This window comes from Salvelinus fontinalis, unplaced genomic scaffold (genome assembly GCF_029448725.1).
Source record: "Salvelinus fontinalis isolate EN_2023a unplaced genomic scaffold, ASM2944872v1 scaffold_0149, whole genome shotgun sequence".
NCBI lineage: Eukaryota > Metazoa > Chordata > Actinopteri > Salmoniformes > Salmonidae > Salvelinus > Salvelinus fontinalis.
This window is the reverse complement of record NW_026600358.1, coordinates 25,001-39,717: the sequence shown is the minus strand read 5'-3', so window position 1 is coordinate 39,717 and position 14,717 is coordinate 25,001. Positions and strand designations below refer to the sequence as shown.

Genomic DNA, 14,717 nt, shown 5'->3' with positions numbered 1-14,717 from the left:
ACTAATATACGTGTTGGAGACAGACAGAGACTAATACACGTGTTGGAGACAGACAGAGACTAATACACGTGTTGGAGACAGAGACTAATACACGTGTTGGAGACAGAGAGAGACTAATACACGTTGGAGACAGAGACTAATACACATGTTGGAGACAGACAGAGACTAATACACGTGTTGGAGACAGAGACTAATACACGTGTTGGAGACAGAGACTAATACACATGTTGGAGACAGACAGAGACTAATACACGTTGGAGACAGAGACTAATACACATGTTGGAGACAGACAGAGACTATAACACATGTTGGAGACAGACAGAGACTAATACACATGTTGGAGACAGACAGAGACTAATACACGTGTTGGAGACAGACAGAGACTAATACACGTGTTGGAGACAGACAGAGACTAATACACGTGTTGGAGACAGACAGAGACTAATACACGTGTTGGAGACAGACAGAGACTATAACACATGTTGGAGACAGACAGAGACTAATACACATGTTGGAGACAGACAGAGACTAATACACATGTTGGAGACAGACAGAGACTAATACACGTTGGAGACAGACAGAGACTAATACACATGTTGGAGACAGACAGAGACTAATACACATGTTGGAGACAGACAGAGACTAATACACATGTTGGAGACAGACAGAGACTAATACACGTTGGAGACAGAGACTAATACACATGTTGGAGACAGAGAGAGACTAATACACGTTGGAGACAGAGACTAATACACATGTTGGAGACAGACAGAGACTAATACACGTGTTGGAGACAGACAGAGACTAATACACATGTTGGAGACAGAGACTAATACACATGTTGGAGACAGAGACTAATACACATGTTGGAGACAGAGACTAATACACGTTGGAGACAGACAGAGACTAATACACACGTTGGAGACAGAGACTAAGTCATCCAAACATCCAAACAGACAGACAGACAGACAGACAGACAGACAGACAGACAGACAGACAGACAGACAGACAGACAGACAGACAGACAGACAGACAGACAGACAGACACACACAGACAGACAGACAGACAGACAGACAGACAGACAGACAGACAGACAGACAGACAGACACACACACAGACACATAGACCCGTTATCTTTTTATACTAGTTTATGTTTTTTGCAGTGTTTTATGTCATTGATTTATTTATGTGGTCGTGTCACTCTGTAGTCATGTAGTCCAGTGATGTTTCATCACACTGAAGCTGTCCTCTTGTGTTTTTACACTGGTGATGTGGGCATGTAGTTCAACGGGCCTGTCACTCTCTAGTCATGTGACTAGTGGAGTTTTACAGTAACTCCAGTATTGTAGCCATGTGACTAGTGGAGTTTTACAGTAACTCCAGTAATGTAGTCATGTGACTAGTGGAGTTTTACAGTAACTCCAGTAATGTAGTCATGTGACTAGTGGAGTTTTACAGTAACTCCAGTAATGTAGTCATGTGACTAGTGGAGTTTTACAGCAACTCCAGTAATGTAGTCATGTGACTAGTGGAGTTTTACAGCAACTCCAGTAATGTAGTCATGTGACTAGTGGAATTTTACAGTAACTCCAGTAATGTAGTCATGTGACTAGTGGAATTTTACAGTAACTCCAGTAATGTAGTCATGTGACTAGTGGAGTTTTACAGTAACTCCAGTAATGTAGTCATGTGACTAGTGAAGCTTTACAGTAACTCCAGTAATGTAGTCATGTGACTAGTGGAGTTTTACAGTAATGTAGTCATGTGACTAGTGGAGTTTTACAGTAACTCCAGTAATGTAGTCATGTGACTAGTGGAGTTTTATAGTAATGTAGTCATGTGGTGCTGTGGAGTTTTACAGTAACTCCAGTAATGTAGCCATGTGACTAGTGGAGTTTTACAGTAACTCCAGTAATGTAGTCATGTGACAAGTGAAGTTTTACAGTAACTTCAGTAATGTAGTCATGTGACTAGTGGAGTTTTACAGTAACTCCAGTAATGTAGTCATGTGACAAGTGAAGTTTTACAGTAACTTCAGTAATGGAGTCATGTGACTAGTGGAGTTTTACAGTAACTCCAGTAATGTAGTCATGTGACTAGTGAAGTTTTACAGTAACTTCAGTAATGTAGTCATGTGACTAGTGAAGTTTTACAGTAACTCCAGTAATGTAGTCATGTGACTGGTGAAGTTTTACAGTAACTTCAGTAATGTAGTCATGTGGTGCTGTGGAGTTTTACAGTAACTCCAGTAATGTAGTCATGTGACTAGTGAAGTTTTACAGTGACTTCAGTAATGTAGTCATGTGACTAGTGGAGTTTTACAGCAACTCCAGTAATGTAGTCATGTGACTAGTGGAGTTTTACAGCAACTCCAGTAATGTAGTCATGTGACTAGTGGAGTTTTACAGCAACTCCAGTAATGTAGTCATGTGACTAGTGGAGTTTTACAGCAACTCCAGTAATGTAGTCATGTGGTGCTGTGGTCCTGTCACTCCGAGTTAGGCATACACAGAAAAGCATTAGCTAGCTAACCTGCTTCCTCAGGGGGACACTGGGGTTTCCTGGACTGGATGGATCCCACACTGAGACCAGGAAATGAATTGGGATGAACTGGGAACACTGGGGTGAATTGTTTGGTTGGTCACCATGGCAATCATACAAGCCAATAAGCTCCTCAAATGATATTCATTATAATATTTATTTTTTTAGGGGAGGATCACCTTTAATACTGCAGTTGTAGCTTCCATCAATGTAATTGTCTGCATCACTTCCAATCCCGCATATGATTTTGGGGGGAAATATATATATACATACATACATACATACATACATACATACATACATACATACATACATACATACATACATACATACATACATACATACATACATACATACACACACACACACACACACACACACACACACACACACACACACACACACACACACACACACACACACACACACACACACACACACACACACACACACACACACACACACACACACACACACACACACATATATTTAAAATATATATATATATTTTCCTTTATTATTTTCCCCTACCCGTACCACCCCTCCCATAATTGGAGTAAACTAATGAACATCAACACTTAGGCTTCTACTTCCATCTTATACATACTATATAGATATAGTACTATATACATACTATACACATTCATACTATATACATACAGTACTATATAGATATAGTACTATATACACATATACTTTATACATACAGTACTATATACATACATACTATATACATACAGTACTATATACATACAGTACTATATACATACAGTACTATATACATACAGTACCATATACATACAGTACTATATACATACAGTACTATATACATACAGTAGTATATACATACAGTACTACATACATTTTACGGACACAATATGGATGAGCTGATTCAATTTACTGTACTGTTTCTCCAGCTTGTTAGTAGTATGTCACAGTGGCTGGTTGTATCAGACAACGTTATGTTGGGTTACTCTACAGTATGTGACTCAGACCTCCACTTGACCTGCTCCAGGGTTACTCTTGTTGGGTGAAATGACACTTCCCAGTGATAGCAGGTAGCATCTGTGACAGTGTGCCACCACCACCCCTGGAGCTGCCCAGTGTAACGGATGTGAAATGGCTAGCTAGTTAGCGGGTACGCGCTAATAGCGTTTCACTCGGTTACGTCACTTGCTCTGAGACTTGAAGTAGGGTTTCCCCTTGCTCTGCAAGGGCCGAGGCCTTTGTGGAGCGATGGGTAACGATGCTTCGTGGGTGACTGTTGTTGATGTGTGCAGAGGGTCCCTGGTTCGCGCCCGAGGTCGGGGCGAGGGGACGTACTAAAGTTATACTGTTACACCAGCACCTGCACACCCATCTATGTCCTCTCCCTCTCTGCCGCCCTGCTCCCCTCTATACCTCCCTGCTCCCCTCTCTCCCTCTCTTCCTCCCTGCTCCCCTCTCTCCCTCTCTACCTCCCTGCTCCCCTCTCTCCCTCTCTCCCTCTCTGCCTCCCTGCTCCCCTCTCTACCTCCCTGCTCCCCTCTCTCCCTCTCTTCCTCCCTGCTCCCCTCTCTCCCTCTCTACCTCCCTGCTCCCCTCTCTCCCTCTCTCCCTCTCTGCCTCCCTGCTCCCCTCTCTACCTCCCTGCTCCCCTCTCTCCCTCTCTGCCTCCCTGCTCCCCTCTCTCCCTCTCTACCTCCTTGCTCCCCTCTCTCCCTCTCTGCCTCCCTGATCCCCTCTCTCCCTCTCTACCTCCCTGCTCCCCTCTCTCCCTCCCTGCTCCCCTCTCTCCCTTTCTACCTCCCTGCTCCCCTCTCTCCCGCTCTGCCTCCCTGCTCCCCTCTATCCCTCTCTACCTCCCTGCTCCCCTCTCTCCCTATCTACCTCCCTGCTCCCCTCTCTCCCTCCCTGCTCCCCTCTCTCCCTCTCTCCCTCCCTGCTCCCCTCTCTCCCTCTCTACCTCCCTGCTCCCCTCTCTCCCTCTCTGCCTCCCTGCTCCCCTCTCTCCCTCTCTACCTCCTTGCTCCCCTCTCTCCCTCTCTGCCTCCCTGATCCCCTCTCTCCCTCTCTACCTCCCTGCTCCCCTCTCTCCCTCCCTGCTCCCCTCTCTCCCTCTCTACCTCCCTGCTCCCCTCTCTCCCGCTCTGCCTCCCTGCTCCCCTCTATCCCTCTCTACCTCCCTGCTCCCCTCTCTCCCTCTCTACCTCCCTGCTCCCCTCTCTCCCTCCCTGCTCCCCTCTCTCCCTCTCTCCCTCCCTGCTCCCCTCTCTCCCTCTCTACCTCCCTGCTCCCCTCTCTCCCTCTCTACCTCCCTGCTCCCCTCTCTCCCTCTCTACCTCCCTGCTCCCCGCTCTCCCTCTCTACCTCCCTGCTCCTCTCTCTCCCTCTCTACCTCCCTGCTCCCCTCTCTCCCTCTCTACCTCCCTGCTCCCCTCTCTCCCTCTCTACCTCCCTGTTCCCCTCTCTCCCTCTCTACCTCCCTGCTCCCCTCTCTCCCTCTCTACCTCCCTGCTCTCCTCTCTCCCTCTATACCTCCCTGCTCCCCTCTCTCCCTCTCTACCTCCTTGCTCCCCTCTCTGCCTCCCTGCTCCCCTCTCTCCCTCTCTACCTCCCTGCTCCCCTCTCTCCCTCTCTACCTCCCTGCTCCCCTCTCTCCCTCTCTACCTCCCTGCTCCCCTCTCTCCCTCTCTACCTCCTTGCTCCCCTCTCTCCCTCTCTGCCTCCCTGCTCCCCTCTCTCCCTCTCTGCCTCCCTGCTCCCCTCTCTCCCTCTCTACCTCCTTGCTCCCCTCTCTCCCTCTCTGCTCCCCTCTCTCCCTCTCTGCCTCCCTGCTCCCCTCTCTCCCTCTCTGCCTCCCTGCTCCCTCTCTCCCTCTCTCCCTCTCTACCGCCCTGCTCCCCTCTCTCCCTCTCTGCCTCCCTGCTCCCCTCTCTCCCTCTCTACCTCCCTGCTCCCCTCTCTCCCTCTCTGCCTCCCTGCTCCCCTCTCTCCCTCTCTACCTCCTTGCTCCCCTCTCTCCCTCTCTACCTCCTTGCTCCCCTCTCTCCCTCTCTACCTCCCTGCTCCCCTCTCTCCCTCTCTACCTCCCTGCTCCCCTCTATCCCTCTCTGCCTCCCTGCTCCCCTCTCTCTCTCACCCACTTTATTACTCTCTCTATCTCCCTCCTGCCCTCCCCCTTTCTTTCCCTTCGCCTCACCCCACCCTCCCTCAGGGGATTCCTTCTCACCTTCCCCTCTCTAACCGGCCTTGCTAGAGTCCTTGTTAACACCTGTGTTCTGAGGGTCGTTATGCTCGTTAGGCTCGTTAGTCTCGTTAGCAGCAGTGAAGATGTGAGAGGAGTGGTGGTGCGAGGCACGTTCTCTGTCAGATAGTGAAACATCACACTGGGCAATTAGCTACCGTGTGTAGTTAAGGAGACCTGTTGAAAGAAAAAATACACACACTGTTGAACGAATGTTTCAAAATTAATAAAAATCTCTCTCTTTCTGTCTCTCCACAGTGACTGTCTCCACCAGTACTTATTTTGATGGTCTGCTGGTGACCGGTCTCTACACGTCCACTCCTGTCCAGTCTGCTCCTATCCCTGCTCCTGCTGCATTCGGCTTCGGTAAGTCAACCAATCCGTACTTGACGTCCTCAACAACATTTAGTTTAGCCAATGAAAGACAAGCCAAACCTTCTATTCTACTGTGCTACTGAGCCTGTGGAATTAGCTTTCCATTCCTTAATCAGCACTCACTGGTGAAATCCCTTCCATCCACCCATTGCTTTCAGATCAATGCAGATGAAGGAACTGAAATTACTTCAGTGTATTCCCTCACAAAACTATGTGTGAGAGAGTCTGTAAAGCTCACCCAGTCCATTGATACCAATCCAGCCCCTGATGGTACCAGACCCAACAGCACACAAACAGCCCATATAATCTAACAGGCTACAATGGATTGGACTGGGGTTGAGTTTGGGGATGCTGTAGACTGGGGTTGAGTCTGGGGATGAGTCTGGGGTTGATGTGGACTGGGGTTGAGTCTGAGGATGATGTGCACTGGGGTTGAGTCTGGGGATGATGTGCACTGGGCTTGAGTCTGGGGATGAGTCTGGGGTTGATATGTACTGGGATTGAGTCTGGGGATGATGTGGACTGGGGTTGAGTCTGGGGATGATGTGCACTGGGGTTGAGTCTGGGGATGATGTGCACTGGGCTTGAGTCTGGGGTTGAGTCTGGGGTTGATGTGTACTGGGGTTGAGTCTGGGGATGATGTGGACTGGGGTTGAGTCTGGGGATGATGTGCACTGGGGTTGAGTCTGGGGATGATGTGGACTGGGCTTGAGTCTGGCGATGATGTGCACTGGGCTTGAGTCTGGGGATGAGTCTGGGGTTGATGTGGACTGGGGTTGAGTCTGGGGATGATGTAGACTGGGGTTGAGTCTGGGGTTGAGTCTGGGGATGATGTGGACTGGGGTTGAGTCTGGCGATGATGTGGACTGGGCTTGAGTCTGGGGATGAGTCTGGGGTTGATGTGGACTGGGGTTGAGTCTGGCGTTGATGTGGACTGGGCTTGAGTCTGGGGATGAGTCTGGGGTTGATGTGGACTGGGGTTGAGTCTGGGGATGATGTGGACTGGGGTTGAGTCTGGGGATGAGTCTGGGGATGATGTGGACTGGGGTTGAGTCTGGGGATGATGTGCACTGGGGTTGAGTCTGGGGATGATGTGGACTGGGGTTGAGTCTGGCGATGATGTGGACTGGGCTTGAGTCTGGGGATGAGTCTGGGGTTGATGTGGACTGGGGTTGAGTCTGGGGATGATGTGGACTGGGGTTGAGTCTGGGGATGAGTCTGGGGTTGAGTCTGGGGATGATGTGGACTGGGATTGAGTCTGGGGATGAGTCTGGGGATGATGTGGACTGGGGTTGAGTCTGGGGATGAGTCTGGGAATGATGTGGACTGGGGTTGAGTCTGCTAAACTGGTTACCAACTTAATTAGAGCAGTAAAAACAACTGTTTTGTCCTACCCGTGATATACACACGGCTTTCAGTCAATCAGCATTCAGGGTTCAAACCACCCAGTTTCTAAGTTGTGTTTAATGCTGTGGGAAATACATTATAAACCCACAGGAGAAGATCTATCATTAAGACATTAGTTGGAACAATGGACAATAGAGAAAGAGACCAAACCACACAGACTGACTGTGGTATTATTAACGATCTATACTCAACTAGTACGCAGGCCACTCAACTGTATGCATTCCAGACCACAAAAGGTCATTCTGCTCTTCTCAGAAACTTCTTTGGAACTTTCCCGCCCACAAAAAAAGGAGATTATGGGAAATTCTGTGGAAACAAGTCTGTGATATTGTACTTTTATGTCAACCATCAGTATTAGACATGGGCTGGAAGTGTCCGTGTGTTCTGGACATGGGCTGGAAGTGTCCGTGTGAACTGGATATGGGCTGGAAGTGTCCGTGTGAACTGGATATGGGCTGGAAGTGTCCGTGTGAACTGGATATGGGCTGGAAGTGTCCGTGTGTTCTGGACATGGGCTGGAAGTGTCAGTGTGAACTGGACATGGGCTGGAAGTGTCCGTGTGAACTGGATATGGGCTGGAAGTGTCCGTGTGAACTGGATATGGGCTGGAAGTGTCCGTGTGTTCTGGATATGGGCTGGAAGTGTCCGTGTGTTCTGGACATGAGCTGGAAGTGTCCGTGTGAACTGGACATGGGCTGGAAGTGTCCGTGTGTTCTGGACATGGGCTGGAAGTGTCCGTGTGAACTGGACATGGGCTGGAAGTGTCCGTGTGAACTGGATATGGGCTGGAAGTGTCCGTGTGTTCTGGACATGGGCTGGAAGTGTCCGTGTGAACTGGACATGGGCTGGAAGTGTCCGTGTGAACTGGACATGGGCTGGAAGTGTCCGTGTGAACTGGACACAATGCTGAAACACAACGCTAAAACACTTCTCCACTTCTGACTCTAAAGCCTGTTTGGCAGGAATCACATGGTCATTATCAATCAAAGGGCTCAACAGAGAAGAACAGAAACAAACTCTGTTTCATAGGAAACTAATCCACTGAGAATAACTGGACCTGAGATGGTTTCAAAGTTGAGATATCTGCAAATGGGGCCATGCAGTGTGTCTAGATCTGGGTTGTCTTAGGGGGCAGGGGGGTCATAATGCACCCGCAAAGAGAGCTGTGCCCAGGGCTCCAGGCCCAAACTGTGCCCAGGGCTCCAGGCCCAAACTGTGCCCAGGGCTCCAGGCCCAAACTGTGCCCAGGGCTCCAGGCCCAAGCTGTGCCCAGGGCTCCAGGCCCAAGCTGTGCCCAGGGCTCCAGGCCCAAGCTGTGCCCAGGGCTCCATGCCCAAACTGTGCCCAGGGCTCCAGGCCCAAGCTGTGCCCAGGGCTCCATGCCCAAGCTGTGCCCAGGGCTCCAGGCCCAAACTGTGCCCAGGGCTCCAGGCCCAAGCTGTGCCCAGGGCTCCAGGCCCAAACTGTGCCCAGGGCTCCATGCCCAAGCTGTGCCCAGGGCTCCATGCCTAAGCTGTGCCCAGGGCTCCAGGCCCAAACTGTGCCCAGGGCTCCAGGCCCAAACTGTGCCCAGGGCTCCAGGCCCAAGCTGTGCCCAGGGCTCCAGGCCCAAGCTGTGACCAGGGCTCCAGGCCCAAGCTGTGCCCAGGGCTCCATGCCCAAACTGTGCCCAGGGCTCCAGGCCCAAGCTGTGCCCAGGGCTCCATGCCCAAGCTGTGCCCAGGGCTCCAGGCCCAAACTGTGCCCAGGGCTCCAGGCCCAAGCTGTGCCCAGGGCTCCAGGCCCAAACTGTGCCCAGGGCTCCATGCCCAAGCTGTGCCCAGGGCTCCATGCCCAAGCTGTGCCCAGGGCTCCAGGCCCAAACTGTGCCCAGGGCTCCAGGCCCAAACTGTGCCCAGGGCTCCATGCCCAAACTGTGCCCAGGGCTCCATGCCCAAGCTGTGCCCAGGGCTCCAGGCCCAAACTGTGCCCAGGGCTCCAGGCCCAAACTGTGCCCAGGGCTCCAGGCCCAAACTGTTCCCAGGGCTCCAGGCCCAAACTGTTCCCAGGGCTCCAGGCCCAAGCTGTGCCCAGGGCTCCAGGCCCAAGCTGTGCCCAGGGCTCCAGGCCCAAACTGTTCCCAGGGCTCCAGGCCCAAGCTGTACCCAGGGCTCCATGCCCAAACTGTTCCCAGGGCTCCAGGCCCAAACTGAATTAACCAGTGTATCTGTGTTTTCTCCTGTTTGCCATTGGCAGGCCTGATATTTTGGCAGAGGCATCCAAGCGTTGTGCCTCCAACATTACGTCACCTTTGCTTCACAGAGACGTCTTGAGCTGTGCCTGTGACTCATTCATTTGAAGAAGTTTGTGAGAAACTCCCAGACTGATGGGCAAACCTCAGCAGGGTAGTCATTCACACAGGTCTCAGCTGAAGAGCTCGTCTTCCTCTTCGTCCTCCTCTCTGTGTGTCTCCTTTAGGAAGTCCTCAGGGATGAACATTGACACACTTACCCTTTGAGCACCAATACACAAACACAATGAAAAGAATCCTATAGAAGAGGAAACACAAGGGGGGAGATGTATTAGTGTAACACACATTGCTGAACACCATAGCAGGATTCCCAGCAGGAAGTCACTAGTTCAGTTCTTGTTTTATTATTCCCTCTATACTTCATCGGTACCATCAGAATGCCCATTGAAGGGGGGATGGGAGTGTGGTGACCAGGCAAACTCTGTAGTCTGGGGAGTTAGACCCAGCTTGTTTGTAGACCTTGGCCGGGTTGGGGCTCACATCTCTGGGCAAAGGAGACACCAGACCTGGGGGGCCTCTGTTCTTGGAGGTCCCCAGAGGGAGAGGGCGAGAGAGAAAGAGAGAGAGAGGGAGAGAGAGAGAGAGGAGGAGAGAGAATGAGGGGAGACAGAGGGAGAGAGAGAGGGAGGGAGAGAGAGAAAGAGAGAGAGGGACAGAGATAATGAGGGGAGACAGAGGAAGATAGAGAGGGGAGAGGGGACACAAAGAATGAGGAGAGACAGAGGGAGAGAGAGATGGGGAGAGATAGAGAACGAGAGAATGAGAGAAAAGGAGAGAACAAGGACAGGAGAGTCAGAGAGAGGGGAGACAGAGGGCGAGTCAGAGAGAGGGGAGACAGAGGGCGAGTCAGAGAGAGGGGAGACAGAGGGCGAGTCAGAGAGAGGGGAGACGGAGGGCGAGTCAGAGAGAGGGGAGACAGAGGGCGAGTCAGAGAGAGGGGAGACAGGGGGCGAGTCAGAGAGAGGGGAGACAGAGGGCGAGTCAGAGAGAGGGGAGACAGAGGGCGAGTCAGAGAGAGGGGAGACAGAGGGCGAGTCAGAGAGAGGGGAGACAGAGGGCGACTCAGAGAGAGGGGAGACAGAGGGCGAGTCAGAGAGAGGGGAGACAGAGGGCGACTCAGAGAGAGGGGAGACAGAGGGCCAGTTAGAGAGAGGGGAGACAGAGGGCGAGTCAGAGAGAGGGGAGAGTCAAAACACTCTTCCATGAGCGCATGGAAAGCCAGAGTATTGATGAGGTAGTGTTGTAGCAGAGAGCCAGTGTTTCAAGGAACCTCTTTGATGATAATGAAGTGGAACGATGACGCACTCGGGATATTGATGATGCTCACAATGTTGCTGTGACACGTTCAGTCCTGATGTGACATGCTCAGTAAGGACAAAAAGGGGTCACGGATCAGGGACGATGACAGGGTCAGGTGGGTAGGGGGTATGTTTGATAGTGTCAAGGCCAGGGTCAGGTGGGTAGGGGGTATGTTTGATAGTGTCAAGGCCAGGGTCAGGTGGGTAGGGGGTATGTTTGATAGTGTCAAGGCCAGGGTCAGGTGGGTAGGGGGTATGTTTGATAGTGTCAAGGCCAGGGTCAGGTGGGTAGGGGGTATGTTTGATAGTGTCAAGGCCAGGGTCAGGTGGGTAGGGGGTATGTTTGATAGTGTCAAGGCCAGGGTCAGGTGGGTAGGGGGTATGTTTGATAGTGTCAAGGCCAGGGTCAGGTGGGTAGGGGGTATGTTTGATAGTGTCAAGGCCAGGGTCAGGTGGGTAGGGGGTATGTTTGATAGTGTCAAGGCCAGGGTCAGGTGGGTAGGGGGTATGTTTGATAGTGTCAAGGCCAGGGTCAGGTGGGTAGGGGGTATGTTTGATAGTGTCAAGGCCAGGGTCAGGTGGGTAGGGGGTATGTTTGATAGTGTCAAGGCCAGGGTCAGGTGGGTAGGGGGTATGTTTGATAGTGTCAAGGCCAGGGTCAGGTGGGTAGGGGGTATGTTTGATAGTGTCAAGGCCAGGGTCAGGTGGGTAGGGGGTATGTTTGATAGTGTCAAGGCCAGGGTCAGGTGGGTGTGGCTCTATAATCTCTATAATCCAACATTCAGAGACATAATCAGGCCAAACACACACACAGACAGATAGACAGACAGGCGCGCACACACACCCACACACATACACACACACACACACACACACACACACACACCCACACCCACACCCACACACACACACACAGTCACTCACAGTGCCATATTGTGCAGCTGGGTGACGGGGACTCGGGGAGTGAGGCCGCGTGTCTCGGACCTCCTGTTGTTTGCGCTGCCTGTGTCTGTTGTGGGGCTCTAGCTGTGATGTGGGGAATGAACTCACTGTCTCATATTCAAAGGATGTGCAAGCGTCTTAGGGGCTGTATTGACAGAAGTGTAAAGCTGTTTAAACTATCTAGTAAAGAAGGAGGTGAGAATGTGTTTTACTACACTGTGTTAGTATTACAATAACATGTGTGTAACGTATTACACTTGTTAGAGAGACTCTGTGTGTGTGTGTGTGTGTGTGTGTGTGTGTGTGTGTGTGTGTGTGTGTGTGTGTGTGTGTGTGTGTGTGTGTGTGTGTGTGTGTGTGTGTGTCCGTGTGTGTCCGTGTGTGTCCGTGTGTGTCCGTGTGTGTCCGTGTGTGTCCGTGTGTGTCCGTGTGTGTCCGTGTGTGTGTGTGTGTGTGTGAGTGAGAGAGAACAGGGAGAGAGTGAGAGAGAACAGGGAGAGAGTGAGAGAGAACAGGGAGAGAGTGAGAGAGAACAGGGAGAGAGAGAGAGAGAGAGGGTATGTCTGTTGGTTAGTGATGTGGTGGTTCTGTGGTCTGAGCTGTGGTTGGGAGCAGACAGACAGACTGCACGCAGGCCCCTAGAGGGAAACACCTCACCAATCCCACGACCTCACAGACACACATAAACACACACTCCACCAACTGGCAGGCAGCCTCCCGGAGGGCGTCAGTCAATACGTAGTCACTGCTTTCTGCAGCTCCACGGAAAACTCATAAAGACAGACAGAGAGAGAGACAGAGAGAGACAGAGACAGAGACAGAGACAGAGACAGAGACAGAGAGATGAACCTGGAGAAGAGTCCCCTAACCAAGCTGGTCCTGGGGCTCTGTTCACAAACACACCCCACAGAGCCCCAGGACATCAACACAATTAGACCCAACCAAATCATGAGAAAACAAAAAGATAATTACTTGGCACATTGGAAAGAATTAACAAAAAAACTGAGCAAATTAGAATGCTATTTGGCCCTAAACAGAGAGTACACAGTGGCAGAACACAGACTCTGTGAGCATAGCCTTGCTATTGAGAAAGGCCGCCGTAGGCGGTGTGTAATACTTCCCTCAGATTACACAGACCCACAAAGAATTCGAAAACAAACCTGATTTTGAAAAACTCCCATATCTACTGGGTGAAATATCACAGTGTGCCATCACAGCAGTAAGATTTGTGACCTGTTGCCACAAGAAAAGGTCAACCAGTGAAGAACAAACACCATTGTAATTACAACCCATATTTATGCTTATTTATTTGCCCTTTTGTACTTTAACCATTTGTACATCGTTACAACACTGTATATATACATATGACATTTGTAATGTCTTTATTCTTTTGGAATTTCTGTGAGTGTAATGTTTACTGAGAATTTTTATTGTTTATTTCACTTTTGTATATTATCTACGTCACTTGTCACTTGCTTTAGCAATGTTAACATATGTTAATAAAGCCCCTTGAATTGAATTGATAGAGAGACTGAGAGAGAGAGATAGAGAGAGAGAGAGAGAGACAGAGAGAGACAGAGAGAGACAGAGAGAGAGAGAGAGAGAGAGAGAGAGAGAGAGAGAGAGAGAGAGAGAGACAGAGACAGAGACAGAGACAGAGACAGAGACAGAGACAGAGACAGAGACAGAGACAGAGAGAGAGAGACGCCGCAGCACCAGTTTATTGTCCTCCACTCCCCTGAAAAACAACACCCTGCCGCCACACTGCTTTCTCTGTCAAATGAAATAACCTTTAGGCCTTTTACTGGTTAGAACTCAACACCCACTCATTGTCAGATTAGTGAAAGTGTGTGTGTGTGTGTGTGTGTGTGTGTGTGTGTGTGTGTGTGTGTGTGTGTGTGTGTGTGTGTGTGTGTGTGTGTGTTAGGGCAGACTGAAGGAGGCCAATGTCATGGTGGTTATATGGCTTATGATTCAAACCAATTGGTGTGTGGGGTTCGCTTGGTAAAACTACGATCGGGGATTTGGTATTCCACATCAATCGGCAGCCCTGCCACTTAAACTGGGGGAATTGGGCTGGAGATATGTACATTACATGTTACTAAAAGTAATAAAATGCCTGTAAATATCCCAGATTGTGCCTTTCAATCCGACTATACTGTAGCTCTGAGGTTCAGGACCACGTGTGCATGAGTGGCTAACCACGGCAGTTCACGGTGTAGTCAATAGCATGGGTGGCTAACCATGGCAGTTCACGGTGTAGTCAATAGCATGAGTGGCTAACCACGGCAGTTCACGGTGTAGTCAATAGCATGGGTGGCTAACCACGGCAGTTCACGGTGTAGTCAATAGCATGGGTGGCTAACCGCGTCAGTTCACGGTGTAGTCAATAGCATGGGTGGCTAACCACGGCAGTTCACGGTGTAGTCAATAGCATGGGTGGCTAACCGCGTCAGTTCACGATGTAGTCAATAGCATGGGTGGCTAACCGCGTCAGTTCACGGTGTAGTCAATAGCATGGGTGGCTAACCACGGCAGTTCACGGTGTAGTCAATAGCATGGGTGGCTAACCGCGTCAGTTCACGGTGTAGTCAATAGCATGGGTGGCTAACCACGGCAGTTCACGGTGTAGTCAAT

General features: G+C 50.5%; 1 protein-coding gene across 1 annotated transcript in view; it reads left to right on the top strand.

The window, feature by feature from the left end:
- LOC129843504 (uncharacterized) overlaps positions 1–7,088 on the top strand; it is a 92,161-nt gene extending 85,073 nt beyond the window's left edge. Inside the window, exon 2 of the mRNA XM_055912257.1 lies at positions 6,027–7,088. Within this exon, the coding sequence (XP_055768232.1) occupies positions 6,027–6,226 (200 nt within the window). The 3' untranslated portion in view covers positions 6,227–7,088. The remainder of the gene's footprint in view (positions 1–6,026) is intronic.
- Positions 7,089–14,717: the final 7,629 nt, after the last annotated feature.